Source organism: Aptenodytes forsteri, unplaced genomic scaffold, assembly GCF_000699145.1.
Source record: "Aptenodytes forsteri isolate BGI_AS27 unplaced genomic scaffold, ASM69914v1 Scaffold172, whole genome shotgun sequence".
Lineage (NCBI taxonomy): Eukaryota > Metazoa > Chordata > Aves > Sphenisciformes > Spheniscidae > Aptenodytes > Aptenodytes forsteri.
This window is the reverse complement of record NW_008795018.1, coordinates 12,753,761-12,769,912: the sequence shown is the minus strand read 5'-3', so window position 1 is coordinate 12,769,912 and position 16,152 is coordinate 12,753,761. Positions and strand designations below refer to the sequence as shown.

General features: G+C 36.2%; 1 protein-coding gene across 1 annotated transcript in view; it reads left to right on the top strand.

Moving 5' to 3' along the window:
* FAM188A (family with sequence similarity 188 member A) overlaps nucleotides 1-16,152 on the top strand; it is a 52,969-nt gene that overhangs the window by 26,408 nt on the left and 10,409 nt on the right. The window contains exons 11-12 of the mRNA XM_009275695.1: nucleotides 12,298-12,370; nucleotides 13,256-13,328. Coding sequence (XP_009273970.1) covers nucleotides 12,298-12,370; nucleotides 13,256-13,328 — 146 coding nt within the window. The remainder of the gene's footprint in view (nucleotides 1-12,297; nucleotides 12,371-13,255; nucleotides 13,329-16,152) is intronic.

The window sequence follows — 16,152 nt, the reverse complement described above, 5'->3', positions numbered from 1 at the left end:
GTCCAGAAGAGGGCCATGAAAATGATCAGGGGGATGGAACACCTCTCCTATGAAGAAAGGCTGAGAGAGTTGGGGTTGTTCAGCCTGGAGAAGAGAAGGCTTCGGGGAGACCTTCTTGCAGCCTGTCAGTACTTCAAGGAGGCTTCTAAAAAAGATGGCAGCAAACTTTTTGGCAGGGCCTGTTGCGACAGGACAAGGGGGAATGGCTTTAAACTAAAGGGGGGTAGATTTAGACTAGGTCTAAGGAAGACATTTTTTATGCTGAGGGTGGTGAAGCACTGGCACAGGTTGCCCAGAGAGGTGGTGGATGCCCCATCCCTGGAAACATTCCAGGTCAGGTTGGACGGGGCTCTGAGCAACCTGATCTGGTTGAAGATGTCCCTGCCCACGGCAGGGGGGTTGCACTAGATGACCTTTAGAGGTCCCTTCCAACCCAAACTATTCTATGATTCTATGATTCTATTATTACATCCTGAGTCGAGAGACTGTACTAAAGCTTTAAGGATTTTAGTGGGCCTGACTTGGATTTTCTGATTTTAGCGTTGGTGATATGGGATCATCACTCTATGATGATCAGGTAAGTAACTAGTCAGGTAGGACTCTAGTTACTCAGGATTTTTGGGTCTTTCAGGTATTATTAAAAGGATGGAGTGTGATCTGAGACCCTGCCACACAATTATAAAGAGGCCTTGAAATGGAGATCCAGCTATACAGATTTTATCTTTTTTTTAGCCTAGTACAGTAACTAAAAACGTGGAGCTAGGAAGAGAAAGACATAACCGTGGAATCTAAGGTCACATTATTGACTTTTATCAGGACTGGAGTACAATAATATACCCATATATGTTGAGGAAATTGTATGTGAAAAGTATTAAAGAGCATTCTGGGTGGTCTTCCAGTTCCTGAGGTTGGGTGGTAAAGAAGTTGATGCCTTTGAACACTGGAGAAATGAATCTTTGGGCAGTGGTAGGCATTTTGACAATTTGTGGCAGAAATTCTGAAGTGAGAGCATTTAGGAATTAGGTCAAGGTCCTGTAATGCTTGTATTGCTCTTGTCAAAATTGCTGTGCATCCCATAATAATGAGTAGCAATTATGAGGACTTACTGCTCAGATCATAAAGAGGTAATGAGGTTTTGCATTATTTGTTCTTAGAGTTGAGACACAGAAATTGTAATGTAGAGGTCATTAAACTGAGAGACATAAGACTCTGAATGTTAATCTAACCAATTATTTGGGATTTACCATCCTAAAAGAATTGTATTCACTGTGTTTACCCCAATTCTCTGACTAATTTCAGCCATTTAGTCATATCTATATGTTCTCTAAAGTTTTAGAAAATTTTTAATATTGATCCCATTATATATAGCTTTCACAATGATCATTTAAGGACATTGTTTATGGTTGGCTGATACAGACCATGAAATGTAATTGTATATGCCCCTAAGCAAATAAGCAAATTAATTCCTTTTGAGAAAAGACTTCTCATCCATCTGTTTTCTTTCAGAGGGGGAGGTTCAGTTTTTATATATGAAATAGTTGAGAGTAGGGCTGCTTAGATGATACCACTTTTCATGTGTTTGTTTGAGTTGTTCCAATTTTTGTGTCACTGAATTCTTTCTCCTGAAATGTTACACGTTTTGATACTGGTTTGTGCTGAGGTAGATGAGAGAATGACTTTGTGCTGACTCCTTGCGTGCTGTTTCCAAGCCTAGATGAAAACTTGTAAAATGGGGCAGGGGGAGTAGTTCTAGCAGTTCCAATAGGAACTTTTGATCCAGCAAAATTTAGATGTAAAATTCAAAATAAAACACTACCACTTGTTGCATGAGATGCCCTTTGAAATGAAGGAAGGAAGGAGGGATGAAAGAAGGAAGAAAAGAAAGCCAGTGCAATGAAGAGAACCTTTTCTAAATCCACAAATGAAAACTGAAGTAATTTCCCATGAACTGCTAACCTCTCAATTTAATACATTGTAGGAGCACTTCGGAATTGGAAAACTTACAAAGAAAATATGCTTAAGTAATGACCATGAATATCACATTAACCATTTTTAGAAAAATTGTATTCCTTAATCATTTCAAGTCTATTTTAAATACAGTTAGGAAGAAAAGTTATTCTAGTAGTCATCTATTTATTCAGTTTTCCAACCTCCTAGTTCCCTTCAAAGCATATGCTCTGTTTACTTTCCGTTTCGTGAGTTTGTATTTCAGTTGGTTAAGAAACAAACTTTTGTCTGATTTTTAAAGATTAGCAGTAGGCTATGGGAACATATTTGAGACTAATGTGCAGTCGTCTCCATGAAACAATATTTTGACTATAACTTAAATGATGCATTGTTTCTGAAAGTTGGTAGTTTGGTAGTATATGCAGACTGGCTTGCAAATACTAAATGCATCAAAGTCATTCCTAAATGCAGTTGTATAATGTATATGTCACTGTATCAAGTAAATTCTGAAAGTCAACACACCACATAGAAACACGGGCTGAGAACATCGTTGTATCATTCTGTATCCCTTTTAGGTGTGAAACTAATGGTGGTTCCAGCTATATTTGATACAATATCAAACGTATCAAGGCAATACTTAGGTAATTTTATAAATGGCAGGAAGCTGGTTGAAATCAGTTTGGGTTTTAGCTGTTGTTTGATCTGCAGAACCTTAATGCATGTGACAGCTGTTGAATCCCTGGGAACATTAGAGTGAATCCATATACAGCATCTGATTTCATCCTTTACAAGTACAATCACAAATACCCTTAGCAATCCATTTCTAACCACTTTTTGAGAAGCACTCAAAAATGAGTTTTTCCTCCCTTTATTGTCTTCTTTCATACTGATAGCAACTTTGTTGTGTACAGAATAACATCTTTGACCTCTTTCGATAAGGCAGCTCTACTTTCAGGTTAGGATATGTGAATGAATGAATTGAAAGTCTAAATGTGGAAGGAGGAAAAAAATACAAAGGAAGGGGGGTAGGGGAGTGTCTATGATGGAGGAAGCTTTTAACTCTTCCTAGCAGAGGTGAAGCACATTTAGTGATATTTAAGACATTACCTTAATTTTCTACCTTTATTTCACCCCTTATATAACATCAGAAGTCGCATTTGATTAGCTATCGGAATAATATATTTGTTTGTTTCTAAAATTGAAGTAGCCTCATAACAGTATTTAAATGCATTTTTTCCAGAGTTGGTTTGTTTTACATAAGAAGGGTATGAAATATATTATATATTTTCTCATTTTAATTTGTATTATAGGGAGTCCAATGCCATTTTGGTCTACCAATTGATAGTTTAGGGAATCTTTATATGCATATACATTTTTATTTGTACTTTAAAAAAAACTGTTTTGTGTTACAGAGGGGTGCCAAAGTTGTCAGTCTAAGACTTGAATAAGTTAAAGACACTTTGGTATGGAAATACTGAGACAGTGTGGATGTACTTAGAAGAAAAGTTCAGTGACTGCCTCTGCATAGTTAAGAAAATGAATGTAATTGGTGTGATGTGAGATGGGCTTTACTGTATAATACAGCTTTAGAGAGAAAAATATCACAAGTTTTGTATTAATTAAAGGAATAAACATACTGTTTTTCATAGAAGCTAATTGCTCTATTCTGCTACTACTGGAATTAGCTACCTGAAATACCAAATTCAAATATGAACATAAAAGGCGATACTGGTTCTATAATATGTGAAAATGTGTAAAGTTGGTGAATATTTAGTATTTTCTCCATATGTATATCAACACGTGCATATAAAGATTCCCTAAAATACTACTTAACAGTACAAAATAACAGTGGACTACATGGCATTATTAATATATTGTTTTCTTAATTACTTCATAGAGCTCATACATTTCACATGTAAAGCCATAAGATATTACTGTTAGAATAATTCACCAGGCTAATATTGTCCTTTAGAAATATTTTTGTCATATTGGAGTTATAAAATAATTAATCTGGTCCATTTTCAAAAACATTTCATCATTCTGGATTGAAGCAAACCAGAGGGTTTTCATCATCCCAAGAGACAATTATATGGTTTAAGTGGGAAACTGAACACTTGAAGCTGGTTTCCAACATGTAAGTGCAGCTTTCAGTAGTGGGAGAACTGTATTTAGGAAGATGTGAATTTCTGCAGTACATCTTCACTGGCTTTGAACTCTGCTATCCAATGTTCCTGTCATACTTGTTCATTTCCCACCTCCTTATTGTAATTGCCAAATATAGTTAATATGTTAATGCTCACCACGGGTTGTATAGCAAACGCTTCATGTCTATAGGCTGAAATAGTATTAGATATAGAAATAGTATTTAATACAGATATTAATTTTTTTAAGTAGAAAAAAAGTAGCATGATAATAGAAGCTACCATTCATCTTGAGTGAATTATATTGTGAAGTTTTTGGAACTCATAAACCATGGAATTTGCCCACTTCCAGTTTGGTTCCTCTTAGGAATAAAGTTTGGCATTTGTATAGCACTGTATTCTGTCCTCCAATAAAAAAAAAGATATCCGAATATGGCAGACAACAGGTGGTTTGAAAAGCTGCCCTTTCGGATTAAACTTGTGACTGGAGGGTAATATGTAATTCAGTAATTAGATAAGAATTCCAGTAAACTCAAATTTGCTGACTCCTGGTCTCTAATTCCAATAATGTATTTTTGCTTTCAAAACAAAGACTTTGTTGTGTGATGATGAGCAAAACAAGTTAGTAACTGTGAATAAAAAAAGGACTACATACCTAATCTTTATTGTTTTACAGTAATCTCTTGTAATCTGTCCTTCAAAGCAGGGAACATGGTGAAGAAGCTCTTATTTTTTTACGTGTCAACAAGTGAATTGTTGCCTTCTTGTAGTGTTTTGAACTAAACCGCCAACATCTGTGGCAATGTAACTGTTAAACATGTATTTACTGTAGTTTGAGTTTCTCTTATATTTTAAAAGCTGCAATGCTGTGGCTTTTTTTGTTGGCTGTCTCATTAAACCATCCTCTCCCACAGGAATGGAGCGTATATTGTGGTTTCCATAACTTAGTTGAGTGTGTGTTAAAAGCCCTGCTTTCCAGATGGATAGGCTGACAGTGTGCTCACTGTAGATTTCTGTGTTACTAATTCTTTGGTTTGTGTTTGCTTTTCCTCCACAGCCTTACCCCACCCTTGGATCAAGTAGGCTCCCTTTTCTGTCTGAGTAGTATAGGTGAAGGTGAAAAAGGATCTGAAGTAGTAGTCCATATGTAGCTTTTAATTCTGCTCTATTGAGAACTCTCTTCCGTTTGCAGTACCAGCAAGGTACTGCAGGTACTGTAGAGTAAATGCAATCCTTTCACTCTTATTCACAAGGCAGAGTGCAGCTAGAGCAGTTTGCTTCCTTTCAACCACCTTGTTGAAACAAATTGCTTACCGTGAATGTTTCTCCTCCACCACCACCTCTACCCCTTGATGAACGCTTTCAGATAAACTGTGTCATCTTTTGCCGGTCTGAATTACAAGGCCTGTATTTTATTTTCTGACCCATGATAAGAACTCTACTGCCTTGAGGGTGGCATGTTTCCTTTTGTGTCTTTTCCCTCTCTCATTCAAGGAAAGGATTTTCTTTTGGCTTTTCTGAATCCCAGGTAGACCCAAAGCCCCTCTTCAAGGCTGAGGATACAATATATGATCTTTGACACCTGCCATTCTGAAGTGGAAACAGTTGTGGCTGCAGAGCTCTTGTATAGTGATGGCTAAGTCAAGGACCTTTCCTTCAGTTCTTCCATATACAGTTCTCAAGCAGGAAAATCTTTTACTCTTTCAAGTATTCTGTGGGTATTTTCCAGTTGTTTGACATTTTTTAATGCCTTCTCTCATAGAAGATAATATGCTGCAGAGCGATCTCATATTCCACCAGCCAGCGCAAGAAAAGCATTGTAAGCAGTCTGTAGAGGATACTTCCATCACTGCAACAACTATGGGCAGTGGCCCTTCCAAACTGTTGGTGCAGATGATGTCCCTGAACACAAATGGGAGTCTTGAACTAGTCTTCATTGGCCATCTCTCTGTTCAGAGCCAGACTGGTAGTCTTTCAAACTACATTTATGTCAAATAACATCAAATGCTTTAGTATGGACTTTACAGTTGAGGGCTCTAGGATTTGATTTGCTTTGTTTCCACAGCATAATTCTCCAACTCTGTCCCTTTTCAGGGACCTTTCACAATAGTTTGCTTAAGTTGACAGTAGATGCTATGTTGGTGAGTAGTTTTAGAACCAGTAACTGCATACCTCAGCAATCTCAACATCTCTTCAGTGGTACCTAAGAGGAAACAAGATTTGTGGCCTTTCCATACTTGTTCAATTCTTTGTATGACAGTAATAACAGCCTCTCATTTCAGATCTTAAGGACTCTCCCTCTTTCCTTGATTTGATAATTAGCTCGTAGGAAGACCTACAAGAAAGCTGTTATTTAATTTCAAGCAATGCCCAGGTTCTGTTCAATCTTCTCAATCTCAATGCGAATCAACAACTAAATTTTATATCACTGCAAGACTTTGAACCTATTTTTACTTCTGTAGTGATGATAACTTTCCTACTTGTGAACTGATACCAGTCTATGTTAAATTTTATTCTTTCGTTTGCTTCCTAGCCAGTCTCTGCAAGTAAAACAGTATCTGACACCTTTAGGACACATAACCTCATTTGTATATGTGGTGCTACGTATGACACTTCTGCTCCTTGCCTCCAAATAAAGCTGCGTTCAGTCTATTCTCCCTCAGTTAAGTGGGTTGTTACTTCTCAGGCTGTAAAGAGCATTTCATCAGTTCTGCCTTTGGTAGCAGGATCCTTTCACCATTTGAAAAAGAAACCTTCTCTGTCTGTCTCTGTTCTCTGGGGTACTGACATTGGATGTGGCTCTTGTGGATCTGGAGATCTGTTGCAAATGGATTACAGCCACAGGAGGAACTGAAGCTTCACATTCTTATTTTAGAGCACTATCCAGTTTGAAATGCATTCTGGTCATGTGTGAAAGACCTATGCATCCAAATGATAATGATACAGTTACATAGTACATCAGTAGGATTGTATGACGTGTCTTTTCTCTTTCAAAAGATAATCTCCAAAAGAACCTTACTTCTTTTTGAACCAGCTCCACAGTGAGATTAAGTGAATGACATTCTTGCCTCTGCACCATGCATCAGGTGTTGCTTGGGTAGTTTCACAGTATTAGGATTGATCTGAGTTTTATCTTTTTACTTCCCATACTGCTAAAAACTGCTACTTCTTTCTTAGTTGTGTTTCTGGTGGCATGCGTGGTTGAAGAGGCAGATTTGTATTTCACCCAGTTTAGCTTGTCCCTTGAGTCCCACTCAGAGTAGAACAGAACAGGACCCCAGTGGTTTTGACATGGTTGGGGCAGTTCTGTTATCAGGACCTCAGTAAGTTGACCATAGTCCCCACCATTACATCTGGACCAGGAACAGTGATTAAACTATCTGATCCCCCCAGACTCAAAAATCTTCACAACACTGGATTGTGGATGGCTGTCATTGGATAAGGACTTCTGTTCCTCTCTAGCATAAATGATAGGAATGCGTAGACTCTTTTCCACCGTCCTAGGTGGATCAAAATTTCATCTCAGTTTTCCTGGCAATCTGTTCCTTCCACCTCAACTGCAATTATTTTTGAAAATCCACTTCAGTTGAGTAAAGAGATAAGCGAAAGTCTATACTGAGTCAGCCCATTATTCTACTCTTTATTAGACCTATGCTTTTACCGAATTATTTTTGGATTTCTGGTCTGATCTCTTCCTGCCACCTCCCTCCCCAACATCTGTCAGAACTTCACCAAATGTTTTGCTATCTCTGAAGCCCCCAGGACTGATGTGAACCTTAATATAGCAATGTTCTTTGAAGAAATCTAAGGTTGCTCCCCTGGGTAGCTAGTGAAACAGTACAACTACTTCGAGTCATGTTAATTTAAAACTACATATGGAAGCGCTTCTAAGTCAAAGCATGTTATGTAAGAGCAGACCATCTGAAGCCTGTCTTCCAGCAGCTTGCCTCCTAGACCCTTTCTTAAATGTTTTTTTACTCTTTCCCTTTCCATCTCTGTCTTGCACCTCTCTTTCTCCCTCTCCCACACACGCAAATACCTGCTATAGTAACCCACCACTTGTCTCCTGCGATGGTCCACCTAACAACAGCCAGGCATGCAGTCACAAGTCTGGGCTTGTGCCTGTGGTGTTTGAATGGTTGTCTACCTGTTGCCAAGCACAGCGATTCACAGCAGGGTTCTGCCTTCCCTCGGTGGGCACACAAACTTGTACGTTTCCTCCCTGCCTGGCTTCCAGTTTCAACAACCAGTCATAAGACTCTATTCCCTCTGTCAAAATTGAAATTGGGCGATGGATTCAGAAGTCAGCTAGAGAGATGGGAATCGGTTTCAGAGATCCCATCAACCTTGTTTTCTTAGGAAACCATTTTGGAAAAGTTGCTGGCTTGAAAGCCACTGATGATAGCATTGAAAAATACACACTTTTCTCTGTAATACAAGACTGGATTAAATAACGTTCATTCTTTCAGATCTGATTAAATTATAGCAAGTTAAATTGTTGATAAATTATCAGTGTTTCTATATTGTCTTTAGGCAAATTTTTAAGAAGAAAGTTAGTACTACAATATGTAATTCTTCCACATATCACTCAACAGTGGTAGTGTAGAACTGTAAAGCAGTCCATATGTGAACAGATTTAATTTTCAGGGGCAACAGGTCTTTTAGGGCAGGATCTTTGTAAAAATTCATAGCCAGGATGTCAGTGTAACTTAGCCATTTGCTTTTGATTTGTAGAATGTAAACTTCTGGAATGTTTTCATTAAAACTTATGAAGAGTATTTTTTGCCTCTGAGGGTAAACATGGGATCTTAAAATAACTGGTACTACTGATGAGAATAACTTTTCAAAGTAATATAAAACGACTTGTTTGTGTATCACAAGAGCCAACGAGTGAAACATGATTTTTGGGACATGTTGTACTTAGTATTGGAAATAATTATTAGAATTAACTGTTGATGGCATTCCCTTATATGGAACTTTCAATGCATGGGATACATCAAAAGACAATTCATAAGGCTGGGGTGGGGGGTATATTTTGGCACATGTATTGAAATATCAGCTTGGGCAGCTGAAGTACATTTTTGTTAGATGTTTGTCACGTTTTCAGTTTTGCTGCCTGAAGGAGGTATGTTACTTTTTTTTCCCCTAGATATAAATATATGGACTAGTTGAACTTTTAAATTTTTCTGAATACTGGAAATGAATGACATGCTAAGTTAGGGGGTGCATGGGATTTGTATATACCGGATTAAAATCTTGCCTTTTTAACTATGTATAGGATAACAGTCTCAGTGAAAGGTTAGAATTATTTTGAAGATAAGGGTGTGTGTGTGTGTGTGTGTGATCATCTCTCCAAGGCAGGTAACTTTTCTAAGTTTCTTCCTGAAATTACTTCCTTAGAGCATCAGTAAATCACATTTAATGAATAAAAAGTGTTAATATGTAATAATTGGGAAGCTTTACCATATTTAAAAGTTCAGTTGAAAGACATGGGGAATTTTCAGTATTGAGTAATGCATTCTAAGTTCTTCCCATGTACACATGCACTGAAATAACTAAGGACCTGGAAAATTAAAATGCCAACAGAAATACACAGTATTTGCAATTGGAGTATCAAAAAAGAATTTGTTGGTAGTTGCAGGAGACTTATTTTTTAAAATCTGTTTTGCATCACGTGAACCTGTGGAAAGTACTACATTAACAAGATCATTTGGGGGGAGGGAGGACAACGCAAATGATAGTCTTTATTCTTGGATTACATTCAGGTTTTATGGAAAGAACTGCATAATCATAAACCAAAGTAGAACTATGTAGTTTGCATTTGAAATAATATGTCTGTGCAGTTGTTAATTACTTTGGTGGTATCCTTCCAAACCATGGAAATTTCAAGAGTTCTCCCTTGTTACACTGCGTCCATGAGCTGCTAATTCATTAATAAGAACTACCATAAAAATATCCCCTCTTTAAGAGTTAAATCCTGAATATAGAAATCACTGGTCATTTTGTTGTTAATAAGCTCTATATACTATGCCATCATCTATTTTAAACTGAGAACTAATTGCAATAGTGTACTATAATTCACTGATAGTGAAATCTACTCCTGCTTAATATGTTTTGTAATATTGACCCCCCAAAATGAAACTTTTCCAATTCTGGAGTATTCCAAATTATTTAAGAGTTAGTCATATATTATCAAATTTTACAGTGTATGTGCAGAATAGAATACAATAGACTATTTCAGTTGGAAGGGACCTACAATGATCACCTACTCCAACTGCTTGACCAATTCAGGGCTGACCAAAAGTTAAAGCATGTTATTAGGGGCATTGTCCAAATGCCTCTTAAACACTGACAGGCTTGGGGCATCGATGACCTCTCTAGGAAGCCTCTTCCAGTGTTTGACCACCCTCTCGGTAAAGAAATAAATAGTATAAATATGTATTTTATATATATATATTTATAAATAATAAAAAGAAATCCTGTAGAAGACCAAATATTTCTCTCTTCTGTACGTGGAAATGAGAGGAGCTCTGTAATCCCCACTGTATGCACCTTATGCCTGCAATAGCTGTATCATTCATGTGTTCAAAGTAAAATTGTTGCCTGTTAAGTGTATGTCGTGTTCCATGTTATCCCTTTTTGTGTGTCCTAGGCAGTTGGCTTTCATTCAGGAAAGTTTTTAAGTATATGCTGGATGCCATTAGGTGTATACTTTAAATTCTTGACTGATTTGGAGTCAGCTATTAAGAGAAACTGGTTAAGAGTGGAATTCTGGTCAAATGTATGATTCGTTTCTGTTCTTTTCCTGAAGCAGTTTTCTTAATCTGGTAAAAGAACAGTAGGTCACTATGCATCTTTTAATTCTACATTTTCTGATTTCTTTTCTGTGCCTTCCTTCAAATGAAGTAATACAGACTTGTACAACTTAGACCAAAGTTCACTGGTCTAAATTGTACTAATTGTACTAATTGTACTAATCACCACTGGTATGGTGGCACATACAGGTATAATGAGAGGATGTTAACGTGATTTTCTCTTTCAAGAAAATCTAAGTCATCTTCAGAAAGCAAAGTTGAAATGATCAGGAAATAAAAAGATTATGTATACTTTATGAAACAGTTTAAGGTAACTTTTTGATTTGTAACAAATCCATTTACTTAATACAATATGAACAAAAACGTGTTTCCCAGGGTTTAATGTTATTCAGAGTAATGTCAGTGCTGCTATTTCTGGGGGTTTGTGTTTACTGTTCATAGCACAGCAGGTAACATTACATTTTCACTTTGACAGGAGGAAAAACTATAGAGGGGGTATTGTGAAATGCAGTGTTTCCCTCTGAGCAAGTTTTTCATTTTCCTTTCTATGTGAAAAACAACATAGGCGATCATAAATTTGCAAGAGGAGATATAGGATTTAAGTACTCCTAGGAGCAGTTTTTGGAGCTCTATTTTGGAATTTCGTGCTCTATTTGAACATCAAGTCTTTGTATCTTTTTAAACTAAAGGGTATCTTGAATAGGTGCGTTTCTTAGCTTTTATGCCACCTTTCATTTCCTTTGAATAACTTATCAATTTAACTTCTTTTATAATAATGTTTTTGGCATAAAACCAGAGGAATATGCTTTTTGCTGGTTTTACAATAGGAGATAGACATGTGCCTCTCTGCATGTGTTTTGGAAAGCATGATTGTATTTGAGATTTAAAAAGTCACAGATAAATAAAAGCATTACAATAGCTACTATTGAAAACATACTTTTTCATGCAGCTAACAAATTTGTGTTCTGCCATTCTGTGAAATGGCCTTCGAAACATTCTCTCACAGCTTTCTATCTCAGTAATTTTTATATGTTTCAATGTATGCATAGTACACATTAAATTTCACTGGTACATGTATATGTGTTTTCAGATATAAAGAATGATACTATAAATCTAAATCTCCACATAACACATGTAGTCTCCAAGTAGCTTTTGTGCCACAACATCTGCGTGAAAAGACTTACATAAAATTTGTCTGGAAGTTTGTGGAACAATCTTTAACATATTTCTTGATTGTTTTACGTCACTATCAGCAATATTGCCAAATTACTGTAATTTTTCTTTTGTATTTAAATTTTCATTAATTTAAGGTCTAAACCTGTGTATTTCCTTAGTAATCTGTATTTGAATTAAGAATACTCTGAAAGTTTTCTTCTTTTTTTTTTTTCCCTAAGGATATGGCCCTTGTTGCTCCTGAAGCGCCTTCAGAACAAGCTAGAAGGGTTTTCCAGACATATGACCCTGAGGGTAAGGGCTGTACTTCTTGCGGAAATCAGATTTTATAATCGAAATGTACTCATTCAGTAGACACAAATTCCAAATAGTAATGAATACTGCATTGTGTAGGGTATCTCTTCAAAAATAGGACCATTATTTTCTAAAATTTGTTCCAAATACTGAACTTTCAAACCCATTGTCCTTTCCATGCCAGGGTAATATGCTGTTTACACCTGAGCTGATTAAGAGAGGAATGAAATACTTAGTACTTAAGACAAGAAATTTTCAATACAGTAGTCAATCTACAAGTGACATGAAGAAATTTTATGAGAATTCTGCAGTAAGGGAAGTTGAGTCCAACATTGTGCAGTAGGAAGTAGACTTCTTAGAGCATAAGCTTTTTAACCATGTAATGTTGTTGGTAATTAACATAAAGCTTAACTATAATTTGATTTATCGTATATTACATTTTCATAAAATAACTGATCCACTATGATTGCATTCTTCATGAAATTTTGTTCTTGAATGTATGTGGCATACACTGAAAATTTTCTTATGTTTTGGAAAACAGAGGATGTCTAAAATTCAGGTATTATTTTAACTAATCAAAAGGGTAAAAATATACAGTTATTTTCCCATGGTATCAAATGGAGATTGCTATAAAGAGATTGAATTCTTAGCAAGTATTAAGCTTCTAAGTGTATGAATGATAAACCCGCAGTTTCTGTATTGCACTCCTCATTTTTTTTAAGGTGGGAGAGAAGTGTTTGAAAACTATGTTTCTTCTAGGACCCCACCGTTTGTTTGCAAATTTTAGAGATAAAGATATGCAGTATTTGTATTCTTTAATAAAATTTGTATTCCTGGAAAGCATTTTGTTTCTTTTCCTAATGAGAAGCTTTGCTACTTCTTCAGATAATGGTTTTATACCTGACACTCTGCTAGAAGATGTAATGAAGGCTCTGGACCTTGTTTCAGATCCTGAATAGTAAGTATAATAAAATTTAAAATACTATTAATAACCACATATTAATTATAATTGGGGGGGGTGTCTGGATTCAATTAACCACATATCAATTATAATTTAGAGTTTTTTCTAGATTTTTTTTTCCTAGCTTGCATTCTGGGCACAGAATGTTATTTTGAAGCGTTTAAGTCAGCTTTAAATTAAATGGGAGCAATTAAAATTAAAATGTCTCCAATTTTGGTAGTGATAACTAGAAGCCAAAAAAACCCTCAAACCTACAGCATCTACATATTGAGGAGATAGTCGTGAATATATGTCTGTATGTTAATGAGGGTGAAACTGTGTTACAAAAGAGCCAAACAATCAAGGTACTCAGAGGCAGATTAGCATTGGATTATCACTGGATCTATCTACAGAGTTTGAAGCTGAAACTGCTTCAGTTACAATTTGTTTCCACCAACACTCAGTACCTTGCAGTGTTTATAACTGTCATTTGTTTCCAGAAATGACGCCTTGATTCCTAGGATTAGAGATAAAATTATCAAATGAAAAAGGTAATTTATTTTAGATCTTATAAGGACAGACAGGACTAATATTCAGTGGCAGTAGTTAACCTTCGGTGTCAAAGCTTACCATGTTTTGCCACTAAATGCTTAACCCAGAAAGGAGAGCTACTTTTACATTTGAAAATGTAAATTTATTTTAAAAACATTTTTACATCTCCAAAAGATGGTTCTGCTCTTTCGTAAGCGTATGGTCTAGTTTATTGGGGTCTAAATCAGGTTCCTGTAGAATGGTTGTGGCAACTGCAAGTTTACTTGCCACAGCCATCTGAAATTTGATTGTTGCCATTTTCTGTCCTTTCAAATATTACAAAGTACAAAAAAGTTTACTGAGCTCTTCTGTGTGGAGAACAGGAGTGAAAACCGAAATCAAAAGACACCCGGGAAACTAAAACCAAAGAAAATACAAGACAAAAATGCTAGCATTCGTATCATGTCAATAAATGGTGAAATCTGCAAAAGTTCTTTTTAAAGGGGAAAAAAGAAAAAAACCTTAGTTTAATAGGTCTGAGAAGCTTTCTTTTGGCCTTTTTGTTCTACTGCCTCAATAAATCTGCAGAAATCCTCTTTCTGCATTCAGCGGTTTTTCCATTTGGCTGTGTGGCCTTCAGGGTGTTTGTGGCATAGCCCTGCCCTATTTTATTGTGCATAGCACAACGAATATAAATTGATGTAGAAAGAGGCAGTCAGAAGGCCTGCTATATTGAAAAGCCATGATCAAACCATGGAATATTCATTCTTGAAATATCTCTTCTTAAATAAAAATGTTGTCTAATATTACTGTCTTGAGGACCTACTCTGTTTTGGTTCTAGATGTCCTGTCTACTTAATGTGGAACACAAGTATAAACAACACATTTCAAATTCCATGCAGGCTTTTCTGGTTGTTTGTTTGTTTGCTTGTTTCTTTTTAAGTAAAATTAAAGGCATTGCTTCCAAGTGTACATTTTTTAGTTCAAGAACTAAATGGAAATTCTTTGTGATCATCTAATCCAAGGCTTTAAGCTTCTCAGAATCTCAAGATGAATAACGGCCAGACCTGCTTAGAGTTTAAGAATTATAGAGGGGAAAACTTTGTAGAGCAGACGTGAATTAACAAGGTGGATTAGCCATTCTAGTACTGAATGCCATTGCATGTGATTGTAGTAAAATTTTCTAGTCTTTTAGTAAATACATCTGAGAACCCAGCTCTCTTGTTTGTTTTGTCCATTCGTTTCTAAAAACCACCTGGTACTCTTTAGGGCACCGATTTGAGTATATCTGTCAATCTAGGTTTAGCTGGTTTAAAACATTTTATCCTATCTGTCTGTTTGACCAGTGCTGGAGGCTTGTGTCCCCATACACTTCTCAGCCGTAACAGTACAAAGGCCATCAGTATCATCACCCCAACATTTGTAACCTCTTCAGTTAAGATGCTAGACTTGGCAGTGAAGTCACTGAAGCATGTACACACACACACGTTTTGGTAGCTCTGCTGCAATATCAGTAACATTGAATGGTGTTAGCTATTTGCTGAATGAAAAAGCCTCAGCTGAAACATACAGCAATCATTTTTTATTAAATCTCCCCTCCTGCTTAATTGATTTAATTTTGTACACTGCCCATACTTAAAAACTTAGTATGGCTCTGCATTTTTAAACAGTTCTTGTATTTCATTAGTGAGTATATAGCTTGCTTTAATTTTATTACATAATTTTAAGTGCATTTTCAAAATTATCTTTACTTAAATCTGCCTTGGTTCTGTTTAAAAACACAATATTTTTAGAACTCTGTTACAGCATTTCAAGAATTTGAGCACGTTTCGGACAGCTACTGAAATACCTTAAATTTTGTACTTTGAGAGCAGTAAGAACGAGCAATAGAAGGATTAAAGTCCAGTATCTCGCAAATCCTCAGTTGTAGTTTCACTTAAGTAGTGAATATATTTTTTTTAGATATTAAACATAGTTTGTTTATAGGATATCACATTCAGTTTTATGAATTTTAAAATTCCTCTTCCAAGGGCCTTAACAGAGCCACTCTCTTAAGAATTGCAAAACACATTCTGTGTGTATTGAGGCAGAAACAAAAAGAAGCCAAATAATTTACTGCTAGTACTATGTTAGGACCAGGAAAGGAAGCTACTTAAAAATGAAGACACATAAGTGGTAGCCAAAAGGATAAAATGTTTATATGCAACAATAATCAAAAAGAGCTTAGAAAGAATCATAGAATAGTTTGGGTTGGAAGGGACCTCTAAAGGTCATCTAGTCCAACCCCCCTGCCGTGGGCAGGGACATCTTC